Here is a 26,965-nt window from a genome sequence, read left to right as displayed (position 1 = left end):
TCTAATCCCAGCATCCCTGCTTCCCATTTAGCTCTCTGCTAGTGGCCTGGGAAAGCAGTCAAGGACGGTGCAAAGCCTTTGGACTCTGTCCCTGCATGGGAGACCAACAAGAGGCTCCTGGATCCTGGCCTTGAATCGGCTAAGCTCTGGCTGTTGCAGCCACTTGGAGAAAGAATCAGTGAACAGAAGATCTTCCCCTCTGTCTCTCTTCCTCTCTGTATATCTGGCTTTCCAGTAAAAATAATAAATAAATGAATGTTTAAAAAAAAATTCCATGTCTAGTAGCCAGCACTGAGGCATGGTAGGTTGATTAAACCTCTGCCTGTGGAGCTGGCATCCCAGGTGGGTGCTGGTTTGAGTCCTGGCAGTTCCTCTTCCAATCTAGCTCCTTGTTAATGTGCCTGAGAAGTGGTGGAAGATGGTGGACGTCCTTGAGTCCCTGCATCCATGTGTGAGGTCTGAAAGGAGCGCCAGGAACCTGCCTGTGGACATGCTGACCTCTGCTACTGAGACCATCCGGGAAGTGAACCAGAGGATGGAGGATTCCTCTCTGCAGCTCTCCTCCTCTCTCTCTAAATCTGCCTCTCAAATAAAAAAGAATGAATTAAAAAAAAAGAAAGTCCTCGTCCTGTATCAAAGTACTGGGTTCAATTGCCGACTCGAGCCTCTGGCTTCTTCTCCAGCATACCTCGGAGGCGGCACGGTGAGTCCCGAGCCTGGGAGGCAGCCACCCACACGGGGCGGCTGGGCTTAGCTGCCAACATCCAGACACCAAGGCAGGCACGTCCTAGGTCTACCTGCTGCAGGCACCTAGAGTGAACGCTCTGTTTCGAATAATGAGAAAATGTTAACGCCTACATCAAAAAGAATATGTAGGCAATTCTCATACTCAACAAGAGAAAAAGCAGAAGACCCACTGAAAAACGGGCAAGATACAGGAAAAGACATTTCTCTAAACAAGATAAATTACTAACAGGTACGTGGAAAGATACAGTTGCTAAGCAAACACAACGAACTGCACCTTCACACCCACCTAGGATGGTTAGAATCACAAATTGGAAAATGCCAAGTACTGCTAAAAGATTAGAACCCACAGACATTCCTGGTAAGGATATGAAATTGTTCAGTTGCCGTGGAAACGGGATGGTTTCACCAGAAAGCTAAATAAGGAATCGCCACCCGAGCAGGCCATTCTCTGCCCGGGTGCACACTGCACAGAGCTGGACACAGGGACCTCACTGGGTTCTGGTGCACCTGTTTATTACTCGCAAACCCAGCCACGTGGGCCGTATCGCGAGTTGCTAAACAAAGTGTGGTAAGTGGAGACAACGGAGTAGTGTTCCGCCAGACCAAAGAACACGCTCCTGCACAGGGAAGAAAGGAGACTGAGCTCCACGAGGGAAAACCTTTGTACACCTTTGCAGGAAATGGGAAGAAAAACTCTTTAAATACAGTGCTTCCGTCTCGAAGGACAGATAAAAAAAACTTAAGAACAGTGATATATTTGTGAGTAAAATAATGCCACTGAATTATATACTTTAAAAGGGCATAAAAGGAAGACTTTATTTTATGTAATTTTGTTATAAAATAAAAGATTTAAAAAGGAACATGAGGTACCACTTCATACGGGCAAGGATGAAAACAGTCAAAAACCCACAAAACAGAGTCGCAGTGCTGGGCCGGCCCAAGGGGGTAGTGGGGACGAGGCCCCTGTCCGAGCGGCCTCAGGAGGCTGCCCTCTCCCTGCCTTGGGAGGACACACGAAACGAAATTCTTGTCTCTTCAAAAGGGGGCTAACACAGCAGCAGGAAAGCGCATTTTACTGTTAATCACGGGGGAGCAGAATCAGAACTGGCAGGAGGACGGACCCTGGGGCCACTCAGTACATGGTGGCTAGGCACAGCGTCACAATACAGCCCACAGAGTCATCATTATTGCATTTTGCTGGCAGGCTGGGCCCACGCTCCTGAGCCCAGAAGCAAGCTGAAAACTGTTCATTTGATTCAAATGTCACAAGTCAGTGTGAAGTAGATAATATTCAAATGGGTTCAGTATATAAGAAATGACTATAGGGGACCTGGAGCGGTAGCCTAGTGGCCAAAGTCCTCACCATGCACGCGCCAGGATCCCATATGGACACCAATTCATGTCCTAGCAGCCCCACTTCCCATCTAGTTCCCTGCTTGTGGCCTGGGAAAGCAGTCGAGGACGGCCCAAAGTCTTGGGACCCTGCACCTGCGTGGGAGACCCAGAAGAAGCTCCTGGCTCCTGGCTTCAGATCAGCTCAGCTCCGGCCATTGCAGTCACTTAGGTAGTGAACCAGTGGACAGAAGATCATCTTTCCTCCTCTCTGTATAACTGACTTCACAATAAAAATAAATAAATCTTTAAAAAAAAAAAAGGAAGAAAGGAGATGACTACAGGGACTGGCGTTGTGGCATAAGATTAGGTCAGGCCTATGACACTGGAATCCCATATGAGCACTGGTTCGAGTCCCAGCTGCTCCACTTCTGATCCATCTCTCTGCTAATGTGCCTGGAAAAAGTGAGAAGACGGTCCAGGAGCCTGGATCCCTGCCACCCGTGTGTGAAACGAGTGGAGTTCCAGCATCCTGGAGTTGACTTCGCCCAGTCCCGGCTGCTGCAGCCACTTGGGGATTTAACCGAGAATCTCTCTCTCTTTACCCCCACCCCTCCTCCGCCCCAACTCTGCCTTTCACATAAACAAATCAGCAACAATAAATTACTTCGTGGAAGAAAGACTGGGACAGATGGAATGCTGTGCTTCCACTGGGAGGAGTGACTGTTCTGTCTTATTGGTTTGCTCACTGCAGACCGCTTAGGGTGGGGTAAGAAGGGGCGGTTTCTGACACGTCACTTCGCATCTGCATACTATCAGCCCGCTGAACGGACAGCAGTCACTTGTTCCATTTATTTATCTGACCAGTTTTGGAAGACTGTCTACCAGGTTTTGATCTGATAGAGCCCAAGACCAAACACTCATCTTTTGGCACGCTGTCTGATAAATAATTTGGGTTTCAAAATTTCAGTTTTAGCAATAATCCAAAAAAAATGCGTGTCTGTCCTCAGGTGAAAGTCTTTTCTAGGGAAAAAGTGCGTTTGGGTATTTAGCTAACTCAGTCACAGCACTGTTAGATAAAATCCATTCACACCTTTACCCGCCTGATTTTCAGTGCCTTTTAATTCTTCACTCTGAACTCTCCCTGTTACTCAGAAAGCCAAGCACTGAAAATCATTTTTGTACAACAATCCAGACAGGAGGGGAACGCATCCGCACTGGAGTGCCTGGCATAGTCCTGCTTCAGCTTCCAGTTCAGCTTCCTGCAAACGCACTTGGGAGGCCACAGACAGGTTAAGTACCGCTCCCTTACTCATGTGGCCGACTGCGGTGGAGCTGCTGGCTATGGGCACCAGCTCAGCCCAATTCTTGCGAGCACGGGCATTTGGGGAGTAAACCAAAAGATGGAGGACTTTCTCTCTCTCTCTCTCTCTCTCTCTCTCTCTCTCTGTGTCTGTCTGTCTGTCTCTATCTCTGGTGCTCTGCTTTTCAAATAACACGAATAAATAAACATTTAAAAATCCTATGGGGCCCAGCATGGTGTCCTACAGTTGACGTTCTCACCTTGAATGCACCAGGATCCCATATGGGCGCCGTTTCTAATCCCAGCAGCTCTGCTTCCCATCCAGCTCCCTCCTTGTGGCCTGGGAAAGCAGTCCAGGACGGCCCGAAGCCTTGGGACCCTGCACCCGTGTAGGAGACCCAGAAAAACTCCTGGCTCCTGGCTTTAGATCGGTATAGCACTGGCTGTTGCGGTCACTTGGGGAGTAAATCAATGGATGGAAGATCTTCCTCTCTGTCTCTCCTCCTTTCCTGACTTTGTAATAAAAATAACATAAATCTAAAAAAAAAAAATCCTATGAAGTGCTAAGTTACACCTTGTTACTCAAATCTTTGAGTTTAATTCAAATGACAAATTGAACTATATAAGTACAGATGACATTAGAACTTTAAATGGAAAATGTATTTTCTGTCTTTAATCAGAAGGAAAGGGAGTGATCTATACCCAAGAGAGAAGGCAATTTGCACTGTTAAGGAATAGAAAAAGAAGGAATAAAATGAATTGTGACTGGTGAGCACTGTCAAGCTTTTGTTCACCTTTTAACTTTCTTTTCCTAAAAAAAAAAAAAAAAGATGTATTTATTAATGGGAAGAGTTACACAGAGACAGAGGGGAAGAGGGAGCAATCCTCCATCCAGTGCTTCACTCTTGAAATGGCTACAACAGCCAGAGCAGACAGAAGCCAGGTGCCTCACCCAGGTCTCCCCAGCAGGAGGTGGGGCCTCAGCACCTGCAGTACAGCCCACTGCGCTCTCAAGCACATTAACAGGGACATGGGTTTAAGGTGGAACACCCAGGTCAAGCTAATCAAATTAGTGCCCATATGGAATGCAGTGCTGCAGGCAGTAGGTTGACCTGAGGAGCCACAGCATATAGCACTGGCCCAGAACTTTAACTTAAGAACGGGGCTGATGAGAGGGCTGAGCAGGTGGCAGCACCTACCAGCACAAGTGAGCTAAGCTACAGCACCCACTGATGTGAACAAGAGCCAAATGCGATGTGGACAGTTTAGACCAGTGGGGATTGTTGGGGGTTGATCCAACTAGGCTGCAGTTTCTGTTGATGTATATGAGGGCCAAGTGTGTGGTGGGCAGGGTTAAGCCGCGCAGCAGCATCCATTGGTTTATGTATGAATTGGGGCTAGGGACAAAACTTACCAAACGACTACAACCACGTGCGTGTGTGTGTGTGTGTACAGCTAGCACACCTGGACTGCTGGACTCAAAAATCTAACCAGGGCCTGGTGTGGTAGCCTAGCAGCTAAAGTCCTCACCTTGAACGCACCAACACCCCATATGGGTGCCAGTTCTAATCCTGGCAGCTCCACTTCCCATCCAGCTCCCTGCCTGTGGCCTGAGAAAGCAACTGAGGACAGCCCAAAGCCTTGGGACTCTGCACCTGTGTGGGAGAACCGCAAGAGGGTCCTTGCTCCTGGCTTCAGATCGGCTCAGCTGTGGCCTTTGCAGCCACTTGGGGATGAATCAGCAGATGGAAGATCTTCCTCTCTGTCTCTCCTTCTTTCTATATATCTGCCTTTCCAATAAAAATAAGTAAATCTTACAAAACTAAAACAAAAAAACAAACAAAAACCAAACCTCTAACCATGGGGAAGCCTCAGAGGATTTGCAGTCTGACCATGTCAGAACCGAGTCTCTTTAGTTGCTGTAACTCGTGCAGCGGACAGCAGGCTCACATGACAGACGTGACAGATCACCGAGGCCCGCAGGGGGTGTCTAGGATCATGGGGGCAGAACAAACCGGACAACTCTCCTGGCCAAGCTTTGACAGCAAGAATCTGAGAGAGTGGAGACTCTAAGATGGACTGTGTCAGCCAATGAACCTTGGAGCGATGAAATCAACAACACCTCAGAACTATCAAAACCACCTGAGCAGTGCCCTTGGAACATGCTCAACATTGGGGACCCTGGGATGACATCGAGTGGCAATAAGGTACTGATGTGGTAACCCTGTTGGGGGCGGCCGTCTCCCCTTCTCTCTCCCCTTCCCCCAGATACAGGAAGAAAAAAAAAGGGAAGCAATAGTCTGATCCACTTTCCCCATTCCTTGATCCTTGCCACCCTAATTGGTGGTCCACATAGGCATGCATCCTTCTCAAGTATGTAAATATCATCAAAAAGAAAATAAAGTTATTATTTAAAAAAAAAACAGGGGTGAAGAAACTTTTCTTCTGTCAAAAGTCATTTGGATATATATCATTCATGGGACATATAAAATTATCAACTTAAAAAATTAACCTGTAAGGAAGTTTAAGCCTTGTCTACAGTTGTTTGGCATAGCCAGATCCAATGATTTTGCAAGCCTTACATAGTCCACGGCTAATGTTCCCTATCCTTGCTTTAGTGGAGGATTCCAGCACTGATCACTTATTGTTTAATCTTAACCCTACCTCAAAGACGTGGAATTCAAAACCACTGAAGCAGTCACACTGTCTCAGCCTACAAAGTAGTCAGAACGCTCCTCCATCCCCGCCCTTCCATTGCCAGTGCCTCCCTCTGCAGGAGAAGGTGATCTGACAGTATGATAACACCCGTCCGTCCGTACCAGCAGGACACGTGAGGTCCTGCAGAGGGAGGTACTTAGAGACACATGTAAACTCCTCCACTCAAAGGACAGGCCCAGGCACCTGCCACAACTGTTCCAACGGGTCAGCCAAGACGTGGCTACTACTACTAGGAAGATTATGCCAGAAGAGGAATTTTAAATGTGAGTGCAAGGTACCAAACTCCCAGGTCTTCTGTTGCCTGACAATTCTTGAGGCTTAATCAGCGAGTGCTTGCAAGTACAGTATTACAAAAAAGATAAGCAGTACATTGTGGCTTAGATCTATCTAAAAGCTTTGCTGCCATAGTAATATGGTTCTTTTGTCTCTAAAGATACACCTGTAATTAAAAGTCCCTCATTGGGCAGGTAGGTTAATTTAACAATTACACTGTAATTTATGGAGATATGTGTGTTCATCAATTTTGCTTCATGTTTTTCTTCTTTCTTTTTAGAAGGGATCTCAAGAATCTCTTTTGTAAGTGGTTATCTTTGGAAACCACTCTGTACCTAATACAAACATTTCATATACTTTTTGGTATTTGTTTTTGAGAGGCAGAGGGAGAAGGACAGAGAGAGCTTTTGTTACTAGTTCACGCTCCACGTGTTCCGGACGGAGGGGCAGCCAGGCAGTCAGGATAGGCTCTCCTCCCGGAGGGGAGGAGCCCAGGTCCTGGGGACGTCGCAGTGGGCAGCTGCGGTCAGGAGCACGCAGTAGGCCTCTAACGTGGGATACGGGTATCCGGAACAGCATCCTAACTGCTGAGCAACAGCCCATCCATTCAACATACATATTCACTTTCTCTTAGTGTTTCATGTTTACTGGGAGTTACTTAGAGATCATCTCTGGTAAATCAGTGGGTGACTGCTGTGTAGTGCTTTTATTTATGTGTAATTCCCAAATTTTCAACTCACGCTATCACTTTACTCCTCAATGAGGAAAAAAGCAAGAAAAATCTTAACTTGCATGAAAAATCTTCAGGGAATAGACACATGTGCCAATCTTTTACTTTAAAGGTTGCTATTCCTTTTGTAGCTTTGTTATATCATTTTGCTACTCAAAGATCTTGATCTATAGATTTAAAATGTTACTTAGTCTTACACAAAGAACCTTCCATGATCTACGTCCGCCCTCGCACTACCTGTGGGTTCCTTCCTCTCCATTCTAGACAGAGCAAGCTGCAATTCCCCGACCTGCTACTAGTGGCCGCCGAAAGTCTGTCCTGTGTGGGTTATCCTCTCCATGCCCAGCCCCCTGACAAACTGATAAATTCTTATATATTTTTTTTTGTTATAGAATCCTGCAGAAGAAGAATCTAAAAAGGAATAATGATTATCGCTGGTGGGTACATTAACTGATACAACCATTAAGGATAGCAAAATTAGCATCAACTATCAAAATTTCCTTAAATTTCTTTGCTGAAATTTAATAGTTCCTTCAATAAGAAATATAGGCAATCTTCTGTAAAATTTGTGATTTTGTAATCAACAAATATTATATATATGTTTACTCACATTATAGGCCTTGTATATTTCTCAAAATATCTTTTATATGTATCAATATTTTAGAACTCCAGTTGTTGTTGGACTCACCACTACATCTTATTGTTTAATGTGCTAATAAAGAAGCACATATTACTAAATCACAAATTTTATTTTTATCTGCTTTGATATTCTAACATAATTGATTTCCATTGCCATCTTGTATATTTAATTTTATTCATTTAAAGACATTTTTCCTCTGGTAAGTGGTCCATAGATATAAGTGGACCGCCAGAGGAATCCACACGCCTAAGTTGTGGAGACTCGTGGGGCTTTGGACGGGGCTGGGACAATGGTACGCTGGAGGATTTCGCTGGCGAGAGAGGCAGGTGCTGTGGACCAGGTTAACCCAGGCCTCTATTCCCAACCCACTTTCCTGAGCGTGCACAACCTGCACGCCACGGCCAGGCACCTGAGCCCTGCCGCTCACGTGGGAGACCAGAATTCTGGCTCCGATCTTGCTCCTTTTCAGTCCCTCAGAGTCTCCTGTCTCATTGCCTTTCACATAAAGTAAAAAGAGAAACCTCTTTTTAACTTTTGGAAGGGATAGAAAAGAAGAGTGCCAATTCGTTCCAAAGTTTCAAGTAAAATGAAAAAGGGTGATAGAGTATTTAGGAAGTCAGAATTTCTAATTAGGTATTAGAGCAATTTTCCATTAGAAGATGTCCCTTTCGGGGCTGGCGTGGTGGCTTAACAGGCCAATCCTGTGCCTGAGGATCCCATATGTATGCTTGTTCGTGTCTGCACTGCTCATGAGCTGGGAAAGCAGCGAGGGATGGCTCAGGCCTTTGGGCCCTGCACCCACATGGGAGCCTGGGTAAAAGCTCTTGGCCCTTGGTTTAGAGCAGCTCGGCTCTGATCACTGTAGTGGCCATTTGCAGAGTGAACCAGCAGACAGAAGATCTGTTGTCTCTATAATTCTCCCTTTGAGAAAAAATAATAAATAAATCATTTAAAAAATAATTTGAAAAAGTTGTCACTTTGTTGACAAAATTGTACATATACACTTTTGTTCGGTGTCAACTATGTGTTTATATTTTCTTCTGCCAAGAAACATTGATATAGCTAATTTAGTTATACTAAGGGTCCAGTTATACGTATCTATGGCAGATTAGCACCCAGACACATACTGCACCCCAACCCCGTCTCTATGGCGGCTGCACCTGCTAGGTCGACTATGCTGAAAGGGCCTTCTGAGCTGCTTTAGTAAACAGAACATGGGCAAAAGCCAAATGTGCTCCCTCTACGCGCAGGCATGTAAGACACATCAGACAGCTTCAGCGGCCCCTGACACTTCCTCACTTCTCCTTGAGAAGAATCTGGCCAGGGAGCCCGCTGGTCACATGTGAGAAGCACATCCACCTGAAGTTGAGGCCTCAGCCACGCGGTGGGTGCTGCCCGGTCCAGACCAGCCAACCTCCAGCCATTCAAGGACTCCTCGCTGGGTGCTGCCCGGTCCAGACCAGCCAACCTCCAGCTATTCAAGGACTCCTAAGGGAGAGACAAATGGCACTGTTTCACACTGCTGGACTTGTGGTTGTTGTGCACCTGTGTCTGACACAAAATATGATACAAAGAGTCTAAAAAAAATCTTGTTGCTTAAGAAATGTTTTTCTCCATTCCTTTTACAGTAAGGTCCAGATTGCCTGGACATGCTAATCCTTTGTGGCTATCAGTATGTCTCCACACTAAGTTCTGAAAGAATTGATTGTACTTGTTCTCAAAGCTGTTTATGTTCAACATAAAATTAATATAAAAAGAAACCAATTGCTTTTTCTATAAACACTAACCTGAGTGGTTTGGAAAGATTGAATAAAGGTGAAGAATTAAATATAAAAGTGATAGTCACATTAAATGGTGATAATGCTACTGTCAAAAATGTTTTAAAAAATGGAAAAAAATCCCAATAAACTTTGATTATAGACTGCTTCACAAGTTTATTGATTCATTGCCTCCCTGTATAAAACTGAAAATTTAAAGCACATGCTTTCAGAAGCTGTACGAACATAAAGGGCATAAAGGCCTTTTAACAAAAATTGACAAGAATTTATGTCTTTAGTTAAAAGTTTAAGTTAGTATATATGATACATGACTTTATGCTTTTTCTGCTGAACTCAACTTTCCCTTCCTTCCTTTTATTTTTTTCTTTTATTTTACTTGGCAGAGTTACAGAGAAAGCAAGAGAAAAAGACAGACAGATCTTCTACCCATTGGTTCACTCCCCACATGGCTGTAATGACCAGAGCTGAGCTGCTCCGAAGCCAAGAGCCAGGAGCTTCTTTGAGGTCTCTCATGTGAGGACCAAGAACTTGGGTCATTCTCTGCTTCTTTCCCAGACCATCATCAACAGAGAATTGGATAGCAGGTGCAGTAGCCAGGGCTGGAACCAGTGTCCATATAGACACTGTTGGTGCTGCAGGGGGAACTTAACATTCTGTGCCTTCTTTTCTTTCTTTCCTATGTCAATTCACTGCGGTCTTGACCATCAGACACAGGGGTTTCTACCATGTTTGAGCCAACTAGAAGTCCTATGGTAAGTCTTGTAACATTTGCTACGATTGTTGTTGTCAAAAATCCTATTTCTAAATAGGCTTGAAGTCCTTACACTGAGTGTAACAATTTCATTCCATGACGAGCTTCAGAACTGCCATAAGTATTCAATGCCATACTGGCCTATAATTTAATCATCATTTTCAATTTCACCTACAGGCTAATTCATTAGATTTTATAAAATCTAATGATATCAAATAAGGCAGAAACCATGACCTACTTCACCCGACTTAGACAGCCCTACATCCACCTGGTGTGTAACTTCACCCCCAATCTCTTTTCTTGCTATGCACCCTCTTTGTGTTACAACACAATTGCCTACAATTGCTGGTCCCTCCTTCGGGTTTCCTCAGCCTGACACGCTCCTTCTAGCTTCCCATGGATACCACTCAGATCTCAGGGGACGGCGCTGAGACCCTCACTGTGACTCAATCAATAGCCCCCATTAAACCCTTTTGTTTGCATCACTTCGTGTTACTGCAAGCACTCATCACTGATAAGTGACGTCATTAGTTAATGACAGTGTCTTCCTTCTCACCATCATAGTCTGATCACAAGTTACTGATCTTGTTCATAACTGGATTCCCAATATCAACTGCATGGTAGCAGAACACTGATTATATCAGATTATCAAGATGAATACAGAGGTGGCCAAACCAAAGCAATTAGGATAATAGCTCCAACTACTTTAAACAATTACAACTTTATACAAAGGATTAGCATAAAATTAATAAACATTTCTTATCAACTGTTCCCACAACATCTTCTAGAAAAGGTACTGAGGTAGGGAGGGCATTGGGTGTAGTAGCTTAAGCCCCTGCCCGCGGTGCCAGCATCCACACAGGCTCTGGTTTGAATCTTGGCTGCCTTGCTAATGTGTCTGGAAAAGCACTGGCAGCAGCTTAAGTCCTTGGGCATTTGTACCCACTTGGGAGACCCATAAGAAGCTCCAGACTCCTGGACTTGCCCAGCTCTGGCTGTTGCAGCCATGTGGGGAGTGAACCAGCAGACAAAACATCTCTCTAGATTTCTGTCCTTCTTTGTCTCTGTAAATCTGCCTTTCAAATAATTTAAAAAAAAAAAGGTACTTTGGAATGACTTCCAAAGCTAATCCTGACCCTATTCTCAAGAGTAGGACAACCGGCACAGCCGCCTAGCAGCTAAAGTTTTCGCCCTTGCACACACTGGGATCGCATGTTGGCACCAGTTCTAATCCCAGCTGTTCCATTTTCCATCCAGCTCCCTGCTTGTGGCCTGGGAGAGTGGTGGAGGACAGTCCAAAGCCTTGGGACCCTGCACCCATGTGGGACCCGGGAGAAGCTTCTGGCTCCTGGTTTCAGATTGGCTCAACTCCGGCTGTTGCAGCCACTTATGGAGTGAATCAGTGAATGGATGATCTTTCTCTCTGTCTCTCCTTCTTTCCGTATATCTGCCTTTCCAATAAAAATAAATAAATCTAAAAAAAAGTAGAATGATTATTTCTCAACATCTGAAACAACTTTAAGTGCAAAATGCCTATAATTATTCTAAATAGAAACTGGTTTAATAATTTCATATTTCATAGCAAAATAAGTAAAATAACTTGGATGGTGAGTTTACTTATGACACCTTACTGAAAGTTAACCTCCTCTTACTTCAATATTTTGAAAAGAAAAAAATCAACTTGTTATATCAGTAAACATTTGATTACTATGTGCCATGTATTTTGAGACACTTTTATAAAGTACCTTAATTTTCACAAAAATCCTATAGAGCAGATGCTTGCTAACATGACTCCAATTTTATGAAGGAGAAAAACGAAGTATGGAGTGGGGTTAAGTAAGCTGCCCGAAGTCACAAGCCAGCTGGGCTGGGTGGGGCTTGGCAGCTGCAGGTGCCCAGGACTCCGGCTCTGTACCAGCTCATCTCCCTGAAACTCTCCAGTCCCAGCAACTTCACCCTGCACACGGCAGAACCGCAACTCTGTGCGTGTCACGGCAGCACTATTCCACCATGAGAAAGAAGAAGCCAAGAACGTGGGGACAGGACGATAAATCAAGCAGATGCAAGACAGAAGTGAGTCAGAAGCAGGAGAGAGCGAGAATGCCTGCCAGCAGGGACCCAGCACCAGCCGGCTGCCCAGCTGACTCTTGCCATCGCGTTTAAAGGAACAAACTCTCTGTTATGGTGTCCACCCAACACATTCTCTTTCTTATCTGAGATTCTACAAGATTTTATCACCTACAACTGTAGGAACCACAACTCAACAGTGCTGATAAACCACATGAGGGAAGATTCGGCTCCTTGGGCTAACCTGAACTTATTAAACACAGCGCTAAAATAAGTACATGTTAAGTAGCAATGACAATTCCTTAGAGGGTCAGGTAATTTTTTTTAATTATGAAAAGGTCTTCATTGGTTTTTATAATGTTTAATTATAATCAATATATAGAATGTACATCAGTGAAGATCTAAGAATAGCTCTTGACTTTATTGTTCCCCCATCTTTGGGCATTGGAAATTGCTCCGAATTTTTTTTTAATTTGGCTGGCTTGATGAAATCTATGTGCCAACCCGATAAGGAGGAAGTAATTACAGAACAGTTACCCGCATCTCCCATTTATAGAACAGAGAAACTGCAGCTCCAGAAAGAGCTCCCTTCCTTCGCTGGCACACGGCTGCTATTTCGGTATCTGTCAGTTAAGAGCATCGCAGCAAGGGCCGACAGCGAGCAGCCACGTCCTAGGCTTTACGTAGGCACCAGGTTCTAAGCTTGGAACAACATTCCACAGTGACAGATCGTGGCCTTCAACTTAGTAAAGACAAAAACGGGTCAGCTTTTCTTCACTGACATCTAACTTTTCCATTCAAGTTGGCGCAGTAATCTTTCCAATTCTCTAAGGCAGGAAGCTTGTGTAATTTTCAACTTAATCATTTATTCTGCTCACATAGCTGTCGCTGCCTCTTCCTAATAGTACTGTATCTACCCAGAGCAAGGACCAACCAACATGTGTAGGCTACCCTTACTTCACGTTGCCCTTGCACAGTCGCTGCTCATTGTCCCGGTGTCACTTAGGGTGTTTTTGCCTCTGTGTAAAGCTGCCTGTGCAGTCTCCTACTGCCCAGCAGCTCTGTGTAACCAACACTTAGGCCCGCTTACCATCCCCTTCTACTGGCTGGTTCCACACCGCAGTTTCACCTTCCTGAGCTCATTCATACTTAAACATCTTCTGCACCATCTTCAGGGCAGAAAGTTTCAAGTTTCCTGTAGGACTGGTTAGGACTCTGGGGAAGTGGCATCTTCCCTTCTGGCGTGCCCCCTCCTGCTGTGAGAATATGTCCCGGGTGCTTCATGTCTCATCCCATTCCTTCCTTCAGATCCTTCTCAAAGGGTTAGCACACTCTGCCTTCATTACAAGGGTGAGAACTTTCACTATGTCAATTATTTTACAAGTGTTCTCATTTAGTCCTCACAACAACACAACAAGGTAGAACTACTATGTCCTTCATCCCTCAAATGACGACCCTGAGGCTTAGAGAAGTTCATTCAATGGCAGTAGGCAGTAGGCAGGTCTAAAACCCTAAGGACTGTATATCTTGTGGGCTGCTTTTTTTTTTTCTACATGTTTATTTACTTATTTTTATTTGACGGCAGGGGGAAAGGCAGAGAAATTCTATCTGTTGCTTTACTCTCCCAAATGGCCACAATAGCCGTGGCCAGGCCAGGGGTTTGCAACCCCATTACATTTCCCACCTGGGTGGCAGGAACTCAGGCACCTGAGCTGTCACCGCTGCCTCCGAGGCATCTTAAGGAAGCTGAGCCAGGAGGCAGAGAGAGGAATCCACCTCAGGCGTGGCATCCTGAGCGCGTCTTTATGACTTCTACCAAATGTTCATATTCCCATTCCCAATTCTTTCCCTATCATGTGGTTTACACAAAGGAACTTTTTGCTTTCTTGCAACATTTCTCAACACTACTTCTTATTTACATGAGGCACAAAGATGCAGATACACACACATACAGACACACACACACAACACGAGATCGCCAATCTGCTGCATCACTCATTTTTAAGGGAGCAGGATATGGCCATATACTTTTAAAACTTATTTGTTTATTTGCTTACTTACTTATTTGTTTATTTGAATGGCAGACTGCCATAAAGAGAACAGATTTTATTTCTCCAAAGGTTTGTAACAGTTGGCGCTGGGCCAGCAGACCTCAGAAATAAAAAAACTCCATCCTGGCCTCCCATAAAGGTGACAAGAACTCACTTATTGCCACCTGCTGCCTCCCAGGTACCATCAGGGCAAGGCTGGATGGGAAGTGGCATTAGGATTCAATCCCATAAGGTATCCCAAGCAGTGGTTCAAAAGGCTATGTGCCACAGTGGGCACTCCAAGGTTTGGGAATATATTTTTAAGGGTTTCTATCAAAAACACCAGAAGGCTATGGACCAAAAAGAAAAGACCTCAGTTGTACACATGAGAAACATTGTACTTAATAAGATTCTAATCACTAAAAGAATCCACATCTTCCATTGTGAAACAAAATATAATTACAGAAAGATAATTAGTTCTGTACCTAGATGGCTTCTAGATAACCTTTCTACTAGTAAAAACCCAGAGGATTTTACAAGTTAGCAAGAGTATAATTTGCTTCACAGTACAGTAATAAATTGGTCTGAAAAGAATTCACTTTCTACTATAGAAAATTTGAGTATGATTCTCATATAACTTAAAGAGTTCATCTCAGAGCAAAAATTCAGTATGGAATCCAAAGCAAATGATAACACTTTCATGTAAAACTACCTAAACCTTTTCTAGATGAATGAAAACAAAGCATTACTTCCAAGAGACTGTTTTAAGTTTAAAATCCACTAAACAAAACTAAACATCTTTCGAAAATTGTGTAATTTAAAACCCAGCATTTAAATTTTTTAAGTCTGAAACACAAAGCAATATTTTGTATCTCTTTCATAACTCCAAAATTTTCTCTACTAGTGAGCAAATCCAATGTCAAATAAGCCACAGGGTGAGGAACAGAAATCTCCTTTGGGCAAACTGGGGCAGCACCAAAGCATGAGAGTGTATGTGTTTGTGGGAAGCAGAATAACGTGCTTCTCTCTCCTGTCTCTCCTGGGTGTGTATGCACACACACACACACGCACACGCATGCACACACACGCACACACACATACACACATACATACACACACATACACACACACAGGGATACACAGGATACATTCTACATGTATCAAGCACTGCACGTTTGACCATTACAACTTCAGAGATCTCTACTTTGTTTCATTCCACATGGATCTGGAAAACTCCCATCAGCTTTTGAAGAACAAGCTCACAGAAGTCGAGACTCTGCAAGAGGATCCTGACACAGCAACCAAACGGAAATGGAACAGATTTTTAAATCCTTTGGGTAAATTGTCACAGTGGAATGCTGTTGTGATGGAATATGGTCCAAATGAAATTTAAAGGTCATCCATAACCATGATGGACTATACCATGGCAAGTCAGTGCACATACTGTGATTAACTAGGTTGGGGTTAGCAATAATCCTCATATTATAATCAAAAACTAGAAACTGTATTGAGTGCAGCAAGCGAACTTATTCCACAGCTATCCCACTGTGATGCCAGCAGCTATAAAGGCACCGGCTGTGTCCTGGCTGCCCCACGGCCAATGCAGCTGCTTGCTAGTGGCCCACAGGTTTGGGCCTTTGTGCCATGCCCAAATGATGCTATTAGCTCCTGGCTTCTACCTGGCTTAGCCCCAGCTGTTGTGGCATTTGGGGGAACAAACCAGTAGTTGAAGATATTGCTCTGTTTTTCCTTCTCTTTCGACAGCTCTCACTTAAATAAAAATATAGAAAAAGCATATAGTAAATCAAGAAAGGCATGCAACAGACTAAATGTTTCTGCACTAAGGAATACTTGCAGAAGCATATTATGGGTTTGTATTTATTTTGTTTTTTGTTTGTTTGTTTGTTTCTGCAACTCATTTTTTAACCAGCATCTAGAAAACATGCACCAAAGTGGAGCCAGTATGACTGACCTCTGTGCTCTCCCTGCGTCTCAACAATCAACACACCTTCATCTAGCTTTAGCCACGCCACCGATCACTCTACTGGACTTGTGGATTTTTACAGATATTTTATCTGTAACTATTCAATGACATACCCCTAGATCAACATTTCCAAAAATAATCAGAATTGCACTGCTAGGCAAAAATAAATAACAAAGCAGTAGTCAAATTTCCCCCAAGAATCTTACAAAATTTTTTAAACCAATATTTACATAACCCTTAGGTCTTTTTAAATTATAGATTTCCCTTTTTTTTTGTTATTGCTGTAACTTTTCATTAAAAAAAAAGTCAGTTACGGTTTTAAGTTGTTCCTATGCCTTGGAGCAGGGTTTGTAGTGAGACACTGCTGCATTCTGTGGCAGACCACTACAGCTCCAGCTGGCAGAGCCTGCCTGAAGCCCCTCTTCAATCCTGTAGCCATCAGAATGACCCTGCAAGAACATATCCTCCCGTTATGCCAAGGTGTGTACATGAAGACCTTTAGAGAATGGTAAAAATGTCCTTTACAAATAAGATATCTATGAGTTGTATTCATAATAGCTCTTCTCAGTAATAATTTAGGACCCTGAAAGTTAATTGATTTTTAGGTAGTTTAATTTTAATGCTGCATCCCGCTGACAGAAATGTTTCACCTAAACAGACTGAACTGCATTATATAGATGTGAACAGTGCTCAACTAATAATCATATGCATATAGACAAAAGAGCAAACATGGGGTAAAGCGATATTTGGCCTTACACACGGAACATTACTGTGTGTGACAGTACTGATCTAACAATTTAAATGTCCTAGTCATGTGTGACCACGTTTAAATATCTAACTCAGAGAAACTTTTAGACCTTGTTGCAGCCTGTAACACCAAGTCAGCAGCATACTTCCTCTCAGACTCCCAGGAAGCTCTGCCTTCACTGCCGCGGGAGTACAGCCCTCACAAAGAAGAGAAAGACAGCCACAGAGCAGCGTGCAGGGCAGCACCTACCAGGGACCTGGGCTTGCTGACGGCCACCAGGCTACTCAGGAAGTCTTCATCATGCAGCTGGCTGAACACGTGAGCGTCATAGGCTACCAGAATGGAGACCTCTTCCATCATGTTGCCAGCTGCCGCCGCCCCAGCTCCCGACCAGACAATCCAAGGAGAAGGCAGTTCAGTGCCAGTGCACACGCCCACCTGAGCTGGAGGGGGCCGAATGTCACAAATCCAGAAAGGAGAAGATAAAGAGGGGGAAGGAAAAAAGGCAGCTGCTATCACAGGTTTGTCTAGCAATTCAGCCCCAGCAGAAAGCTGAGTCTGTTATCTCTGCAGGAAGTGTACACTGCAAACACCTTCTGCATTCCGCACACAGCAGATGGAAAAGTCACTTTTTGCAAATCTTCTTTAAACTTAAAAAAGAATGGTTTCTTAAATAAAAATATCCATAGCAAGACAGAAAAACAAAAATTCACTTGTTCCTGGTTTAAAAATTAATATTTCATCTTCAGTTTTATTTATATGAAGATTCTTCTTGGCAACGCAGAATTTCTTAACACTCTTATAGTGCTTATTTCTTCAAATTCTTAGAAAAGAGATGGCAGCCATTTCAATTTCTCGGTAGTTAAAAAATTCTCTCCTCAAGTTTAATAAGGATTCTTTTTCCTCTCTGAGATTTCTGTTAAAAAATGTACCAAAATAGAAAAATGAAATCAACAATAATTCCCCCTTTTCCCACTGGAAAAAAAAAAGAATATTTAAATGGAATTTTGTTTTCTGTTATCCTAAAAGCAGGGAGGGAGGGTTTGGTTTAGAAACTTTTCTCCCATAAACATCCTCTTCACCTTTTTTCAGGTTACAGGTTTCTCTTATTTACCAAATCAGCAGCCAAGAGGAACTACGGTATCTTAGCCAGCACAAGTATTCTTTGGAGCTCAACTGGAGGCATAAATGAACTTCCACGTCTCTAGACGAAGAGTCTGAAAGTCCCCCCACAAGCCCTGGTGGTTCCTGCAAGACTGCCTAAGTTACTGGGAAATATAATGTGTGCTAACTTCCTGGAAGAACTATGTAACAAAACAGGGAAGGTATCAGATAAAGCATCTCCCAGCTGCTTTTCCGATATGCCTCATGGAACGAATATCTCCCCTGTTTGCTAGAGATGATACTGTAGTTGAATGAGAAATATCTGTTGGAACTAGAAATCAATTTGGAAAATTGTTATCTAAAATCAAAGGAAATACGGATACCAGATGGAATTTTTAAAGTCTCATTAAGCAGTATTATGTTGCTTAAATTTGCTTTCTGGAAAACAAACAGAGCTCAGAGTGACAGCTAGAGTGTCTGTTTCCACATTTTCCTGAAGAATCTTCCTCTAGATGAACATGATTACTTAATCAGGACCCTGTTGCATCCAAGTGCGCTTAGGAGGGTTCTGCAACTGCTACAGCATTCTAGATTAAAAGCTTACATGCTTGGAAGGAGGAAAGAAAACACCTTATTGCTAGGAAACAAGCAAGCCTAATAGGCTTATTGCAGCAAAAATGCAGTTTTTAAGTAAGTCCTCAAGATTAAGATGGCTTCAAACTGTTTGACCGTTCTTAGAGCCGGGGAAAGCACTTTTACTGAGGACTTGTTTTCAACAATGCAGCCTTATCTTTTAAGCATCGTTTCAGTTAAATATTTCTTCCGGCATATCTATCTCAATGCTGAGTAATCAGACAAAAATGAAATGAAAATCAGGAGGCAAGGCATTTGGAAGTGCCCATGCAGCTCATACCTTGGAGGGTCCCTTTCCTTGGTATGGCTTCGGAAGCACTTCGAGACGTTCTGTGAAGCTCTTCAAGCACCCACTAGCACCAGGTTTCACACTGATCCTGCAGCACCGTTTTCTAGATGTGAAAGCAATTGCTCTTGCTTTCATACTCGTCTTTGCTACAGTGACTCAGTGCTTCCACACTGTTCTGTGACTAAGGTGCACAGACAAAGACACCTGTTGTGGAAGGTAAAGAAATGACTTCCCATAATGCTTTACTCCCTGCTGGCAACCGCCCAGGAGCAAACAGGAATTATAGCCGCGTTGGAGTGGTTGCTTATGCACCCTTGGAGAGCGCATTCAATATAACAACAGGTGATCATCTTGGTTATGAAGAACACTTATTATCCATGAAAAAGAAACTGGGAAACAGTAGCTAACAATACTTACAGGTGCGATGTATTAACGTAAAAAACTTTTAAGGCACCAGGCTGTACCAGTGCAAAAACACTTTTATAAACACTGAAGATTGGCAAGTTTTAATGTTACTTAAACGGAAGTTGGCAACATCAAATAACTGGGTCCTTTCAGGATTCTACAAAACAAAGATTTTTTAAAGCTTCTGGCTTACTATCAAAAGATTCTCCTAATTAGCCACCAAGACCAGAATCAGTAGTAACATTTCAATACTAAATTCGAGACATGCTCTATCTATCGTGGCTACAGTAAATATTTTCTTGAGCAAGGGTTTTTGTTTTGTCTTGTTGTTTCTACAAATAATGAAATGTGGTTCCAACTAAATGTGAGCTCTTTGAAAACTGGTAAGCTTTTAGAAAACTTGTTAAACTGACTTTTTGTCTTTTCCTAAAACATTCTCTTTGGTCTTGGAAGCCACAGCCACATCTACACTCTCCCCAAACCCCAGCAGCTGTTACACACAGTCAGGTTTACACAAAGTTCTTTGCTCCCTTGCAAGATGTCTCGCCCACCACTACCCACGCTCCTGTCTCCCCACCCCCACGCCACGGAGTTCCAGGATTGTTTACACCTGAGTTTCGGGAGGAATTTGCCTTTACACCAGGCAACTGCATGGAGAATGGGGGTGGGGAGAGGGAAGAGGGAAGGGGGTGGACAATTACCTGAGATTAAGGGATGGGGTACAACAGCATTTGCTGCTAAAGCTTACCTGAGAGGATCGTGTGTCAAACAGGCAGCAGAAACCAAGGCATTCAATGGTAACCAAATAGATGGTCCCCAGTTCAAACAGGAACCTGCCAGCCAACGGCCGTCCTCCCTCCCAGAGCAAAGTCGTTTAACTTCCCCAGGTTTCAATTTCCCTGTGGTCATGTAAATTGAGAGGGAAGGACTAGATCCTGGCTTTCCCTGTGTGCGGGCAGTCAGAACCCTCTTATTTTCTTTCACCCAATAGATTGGTTAGAAATTTGAAGGTGGGAACACTTTTTTTTTTTAAATCTTAATCAGATAACAAAGAATAACAGTAAACCTAGATATCAAGAAAAGTCCCCAGGGTTGCTATTATGTATCTCAGCAAATGTAATCTACCTTATGCTAGCTTGCATTTCTAATATCAATTCTTTTGCTCCCAAAATGAGGATTTATTAACAATAGTTATATTTTGAACTAGTTACAACACTCTTTAGTCTTTCTATCTAGAAGCCACCTCTCGGTGGCCAGCCTTGTAGGGCTGTACTTGTAACAAAACACGCCAGGATCACACTGCATGGGTGAATTGAACAAGCCACATCCTGGCCTTCAGAGAACATCTATTCTCAAGTGTCGAACTTTGGGATAGTCAAAACAAGAAAACATTTATAAAAAGCCTGACTAAGATGTGGCTATTCTCTTTCTGTGGTCTCCCAAAAGCAATAAAGCAAAAAAGCTTCATTACAGGACAGATATTCTGTTACCCCTCAGTCAAAGCAGCAAACGCATTAGGAAAAGATCCCTCATAAAAACCAGTACATAGAAGGGCCATCTTCCCAAGGCTCTGGGTCTACTGCTGAACAGTCTCATCGCAACAGTCATAAATCAGGCTCAAATGGGAAGGAGGACAAACCCACTGGGAGAGATACACGGTCTAGAGGCCGGAAGGTCTGCATGTCCCGGATGCAGAGCCTGAGCCCTGCACAAGCCCACTCCTCCAGCCCCAGCGACCCCTCCTGCCTCATCATTCAAGAGACTCCTAGCAGACGTTCTGAAAGAACTCCTGAAGTAACACCACTCGAGGTTAAGGCAGCTGCAAAATCACAGCACATTCCTAGTGCTGACATACACAGAAAACAAAAGCAGAATTCTCGCAGTACTGTTCCAATCCAGAAAACTGATCTTCCAAGCAGATTTCTATCTCCACCTCAAGAGAGTGCACACTGCAAAACGCAGATGGGGGAGCAGAAGACAAAACACAGTCGCAAAGAAGAAACCACAGAAGTACCCCTAGAAGAAGGCTTTTCTGAACATTCTCAACTTTGGAACGGTCCAGTAACACCCACTGAATTTTAACAACTGTAGAACAACAACAAGCAAAAAGATAAGTGAAATCTCATCTCTCTTTAAAATTATGCAAAGGTAAAGAAAAGAAACCATTCTTGTTGGGCTGAATTGTAGTCATTCAGCTCATTTATCTTTCCTATCTTTCTTAGCCACTTCTAGGCGAGTTCAAAACCTCAGAGAACACAGACTCTTTACCCCCAAATCCCTAGAGTTAAACCCGGAGAACAAACCATCAGAGCACTCTAGGTACTTGCTGAGCAGGTAGACGGAGTATCCTACACCACATTTGCATGTCTGCACAGATGAGAGCCAGGGAGATTCCAGATTACCAAAGAAAGGCCACAACTCTTTAACAATCCAGCTTTTTTCTTTTTAAACCTCATTTCCAACTCTGAAATCTACAATTACCATGCTAACATCAAACCTGACCTAAACCAGAGCTAAGCCTTTCACGTGCTCCTTAGCACTAATATTCCATGACAACAGCCAGCGTTTTGACACAGCTGAACGCCAAGAGTGCTTCGCTTTGTCTCACGATGAGCATAATATTCAATTAATCCCAACAGCAAATAACTTTGGTATCTAAAATTGTTAACAATTATGTTTTAAAATTTTACTAATATTCAAATTAAGCCATTCATATGATGTCTTACGTTCATTTTTTTCATAAGCTCAGAGCTGGTCTAGGAATCAAGATTGGATTTCATGCAAGTGCTGTTTGGGTTCTGACTCTTCCTTCAGTTTTGGTAACTCCCTTTAAAATAGACCCTCAAGGTTCCCTGTTAAGTTACGTCTACGCAGCTTAAAACCATGGACTTTGAACAAATTTTTGTTGCAACTTCACAAATTTATTTGTTTGTGAATCATGGGTATATTTTGCTGAATTTGTAACATAGATAAAAGCGGTTGATTTTAGTAAGTAGTCGTTAAGTCAGACATGGAATCTTATTTAGTTTTCACAATAAGTCAATTATCCCTATTTCTGGTGTTGTTGTTGTTGTTTTTAAGATGAGATAGATACAAAATGGAAAACCAACGTTTAGATCCAATTTTCACATCTTTCAGCAGAGCTGACAGGACTCCAAAACAGATTCGTCTTTTTCCAAGGTGTATGCCCTCCATGAAACAGCCAACACACCACAATGCTTCCTTCATGCCCACAGGTTCACAGAACTGACTACGCCTATTAAATGGAAACACAGAATCGTAACATGATGAGAAGGTGAGCCTGGATAGAGTGCAGGACACCAGTTCCAAAGGCAAACTGAACTGGCCATGGCAGATTTTGAATGTCAAGTCAAAAAAATTTGCCTATCTATGGAAGATAGATCAAGGAGAGTCGTTGCATATTGTAAGATCTCTGCCTTTCTGGTCTCCAGTTTTTGCTTACAGAGTAAGGAGATGTAGTATAATGATTAATACAGGAACTCAGCGTTACAAATCACCTGCTGTGACGTTTGTCTCTGCTACTCACCGCCTGTGTGACCTACAAACAACAGAAATTTATTCCTCGCAGTGCTGGGGCACTTGGGGTAGATTTTGTGGCTGCTGTGAGTCCGCCTTGCTGTTGTCTCACAAGGCGGGGGCAGAACCATCTGTCTGGGGCCCACTGCAATTCAGGAAGTCTGTCTTTACCCTCACTGTAAGGAGTTATTAATTAATCATTCTCCCAAAGTAACTAAAGTTTGATAGCTATTGCTTTATTTCAAAGCAATGTCATTACATTACATGAGTCCATGAGAAAAATTGGAGGAAGTGAAAACTTGATTAGGGGAGTGGGTGAAAAATCTCTAGTCATTTGCTGCAGGCTCCACTTTCCGATTACAACGCAAACAGAATTAACAGATTATCTCTTATCAAACTGAGCAACTGTGACACGAACAAGGAACACACAGCATTTGCTCCACAATGATATTCATCTATTTTAACCTCCTCAACAAAACAGCATTACTTTGGGTTATCATATGGAAATAAATAACCTTGCTTTGTAATTGTGTTATAACAAGGCTGTGAACTGTTCATTTGTATCTTAAGTCAGAAGGAATATCCCATGCAATAGTTCAGAGCAACAATTTTTCCTGAAGCTTAGAACTGACTACAAGAACCTGCACTCCAATCAACTCAGAGAGAGCAAGAGAATCTGAAGTCAGAGTAAACAAAGAACCCCTGCTAGGCTGGGATCAGCTGCAGCTGCACCAACTGCTGACCTCCTTCAGTGCTTACTCAGACTATGTGACCTGTCTGATTACCCTTATTTTGTAGAAAAGAAAACCTCTCTTTGCAACAATTTCAAAGAAATAAATAGGTCTTTTTTTAAAAACAGGCTTCATGCTTGCTTGTAGAGTCCTAAGTGCCAGAGCCAGCGTTGTGGCGCAGTGGGTAGACCCACAGCCTGGGATGGTGACAGTACCCTGTAGGGGCACCGGTCCTGGCTTCTCCACTTCCAATCCAGCTCCATGCTAGTACTAATGCCTAGGAAAGCAGCAGAGGACGGCCTAAGTGCTTACCTGCGTCCCAGCCGTCAATCAGCAGATGGAACATCCCTGTCTATCTCTTTCTATCTCCGTGTGTGTGTGTGTGTGTGTGTAATTCAAATAAATATAAACCATACTAAAAGAATAATTGTGAACTTTTTAACTGGAAAGTAAAAGGCAAAAGATTTATACGAGCTGAAGAGAAACCAGAGCATAACTGGAAAGTAATGAATAATTTAAAAACATATTTTTAAACATTAGTTATAGCAGCAATAGTGGCAACACTTAGAATATTCTAATTTCATTCACTGGAATGGTAGTTTACTTTGCATGCCAAATCTATTTTCTATACTCAAATAGATTGATAGATGTCTTTAAAGATTACTTTTGTTGTAACCTATTTTGGCACACACTGCATCCATATAGCTTACTAAGTATACATCTTTAGAGTTAACATTAGTTTTCCTGTACTTTCTTACATAAGAGCTGACAAGATAAATAAAATGTGAATACAGTGCCTCTTAGAATCTTTCAGACTTTATGTCATAAGTGAGCCCTGCGTTAGCCAGCTGCAGGCCAGCTGCTGGATGATCTACAATGCCCCCAGCTGCCAGTAACTCACGTTGCTTAAACCCAAAAAAGAGCAACAACACTCTATTTTATGCTAGGGTGATATCTTAAGGAAGATATTGTCTTAAAAAAACCACCTTACTCATTATGCAAAACTGCACCTCAAGAATTCCTTCCTGTGAGAGAAAATACATTTGTCCAAAGCCTGACATTGCAAGGCGTAAATCCAAAGTGGCTGTTGTGTAAGGAGTTCCATTCTAAGACAAAAGTTCTTGTTGAAGGCAGAGTTTCTCTTTCTTAGAAAAAAATTTTTTTGAAAGGCAGAAAGAAAGGAAAAGGAAGGGTAAAAGAGGAGGTATGGGGATGAGAGAGAGAACGATCTTGTTTTCTGGTTCACTATCCTGAAGTGTGAGACGGGAACTCCACCTGGGTCTCCTACCTGCATGGCAGGAGCCACAGCATCTTGGCCTTCTTTGTTGCCAATTACATAAGCAGAGAGCGGAATCAAAAATGGAGCAGCTGAGACTCAAACTGGTGCGCCTGTTACAGGTGCTGCTGTTACAGGCAGCTCCTTCACCGAGGCCCCAACAATGCCCCGAGATGTTTTAACACTGTTTACATCAGCACAACAGCCTTCTTACTGTTTATATTTTTGCACAAGTGCTCTTTAACTTTGCAACACTACAGTCTAACAAAGCAAGCAGTGAGCAAATTTGCTAATACTTTGGTTTTATCCCAGGGCAGCTGAAGAGAAGCAGAGTAAAGAAAACAGGTGTGGGGCCCGGCGCAGTGGCCTAGCAGCTAAAGTCCTCACCTTGAACGCCCGGGATCTCATATGGGCGCCAGTTCTAATCCTGGCAGCTCCACTTCCCATCCAGCTCCCTGCCTGTGGCCTGGGAAAGCAGTCGAGGATGGCCCAAAGCTTTGGGACCCTGCACCCGTGTGGGAGACCGGAAGAAGTTCCTGGATCCTGGCTTCGGATCGGCACAGCACCAGCCGTTGCACTCACTTGGGGAGTGAATCATCGGACGGAAGATCTTCCTCTCTGTCTCTCCTCCTCTCTGTATATCTGACTTTCCAATAATTACATAAAAAAAAGAAGAAAAGAAAACAGGTGTGAAATCTGGCAAGTAAGACAGCACTGTATGCCACAGCAGGAAGAAACCCAAGCATGAGTCTGATAAGGCGCTCCACCACGATGGCACCATGTCCCTCCCATGCTTTAGATCTTCCATTTGAGTGAGAAACCAAAAAATAAAACCACTCTTTGTAACACCAACCAATTAATCTGTAAGTAATTTCCTCCTGTAAAACCTTAATACACATCTTAAAAATTAAACTTAGCATTAAAACGCAACACTGTGTAATCGCACACTAAGCGCGCCGAAAATATTGCTTTACTCAGCGTGTTCGGTTTGGGTATTTTGTTAGAAAAGATGAAGTAAAAAAAAAAAAATGATAAATCCAGCAATTCTACTAAGAATTGACGAAAAGAGTTACTCCTATGAAATATAATGTGTTTTGTTTTGTTGTTGCTACAAACACCTGACACATAAATTAATTATTAAATTGTAAAAACTGTGAAACAAAGTGGAAAAACTTGTGTTTGGTTTTGACGGTCAATACACGAGCACATCAATATTAAATCAACAAGTCACTCAAAGCCTCCGCTAGATACAGGGTTGTTAGTCATGTAGGTGGTTGCTAAGCAACAATCTTCTGTAGGGCTCAAGTGCATGAAATCAGCGGGTTTTTAGAAAGGATAAATGGAATGAAAAATTAGGCAACAGCAGAAAGGGAAAAGCATTAACTTGCTAATTAGGCTGAAAGAGTTCTGGCAACTTTAGCTGTGGCGTTTGAGCATCCCCTTTCCAAATGAGCCGGTACTTCAGAGCACTAATATTTGCATTCCACTGAAACAGCGATCCTGACACTCATTCAAAACCGATGATTCTGAGCATCTCCAATCGGGTCAGATACTCTAATTTCTGCTACCACCAGTGATCCCCATTCATCTCCAACATCTATTCTTCCCGCGCCCCCGCCAAACAATCAGTTCAGGGTATATTACAATCTTAGCTTGCATTTCAAGAATTATCTTTTAGAAAATGAAATTAGCAAAACTACAGCTTCATGATGTTGCTGTGAAACGACTAGATTTTTAAACATCTTCGATGAGGGCACCAAAAATATACCAAAACAACAACAACAACAACAACAAAAAGGAACAGATTCTTCCATAAACAGAGCTATGAAAACTGGACCTCCACATACCAAACAACAGAGTGATACCCTGTCTTATACCACAACAAAAAT

The 26,965-nt window shown here is 43.0% G+C and overlaps 1 protein-coding gene across 10 annotated transcripts in view; it reads right to left on the bottom strand.

The window, feature by feature from the left end:
• RABGAP1L (RAB GTPase activating protein 1 like) overlaps positions 1–26,965 on the bottom strand; it is a 592,969-nt gene that overhangs the window by 66,556 nt on the left and 499,448 nt on the right. The window contains exons 1-2 of one of the 10 annotated variants that reach the window (XM_040984300.1): positions 19,119–24,277; positions 17,351–18,017 (exon numbers count right to left, since the gene is read on the bottom strand). The exons of 7 other annotated variants lie outside the window; for them this stretch is intronic. In XM_040984300.1, the coding sequence (XP_040840234.1) occupies positions 17,351–17,461 (111 nt within the window). In that variant the 5' untranslated portion in view covers positions 17,462–18,017; positions 19,119–24,277. Of the gene's footprint in view, positions 1–17,350; positions 18,018–19,118; positions 24,278–26,965 lie in introns of those variants that run through there. 2 more of the 10 variants (XM_040984297.1, XM_040984296.1) reach the window with 2 other exon arrangements.

The sequence above is a fragment of the Ochotona curzoniae genome, unplaced genomic scaffold (assembly GCF_017591425.1).
Source record: "Ochotona curzoniae isolate NIBS_2020 unplaced genomic scaffold, NIBS_Ocur_1.0 contig_4105, whole genome shotgun sequence".
NCBI classification, from domain to species: domain Eukaryota; kingdom Metazoa; phylum Chordata; class Mammalia; order Lagomorpha; family Ochotonidae; genus Ochotona; species Ochotona curzoniae.
The sequence above is the reverse complement of the archived record's forward strand: the minus strand, read 5'-3'. Positions and strand labels throughout refer to the sequence as shown.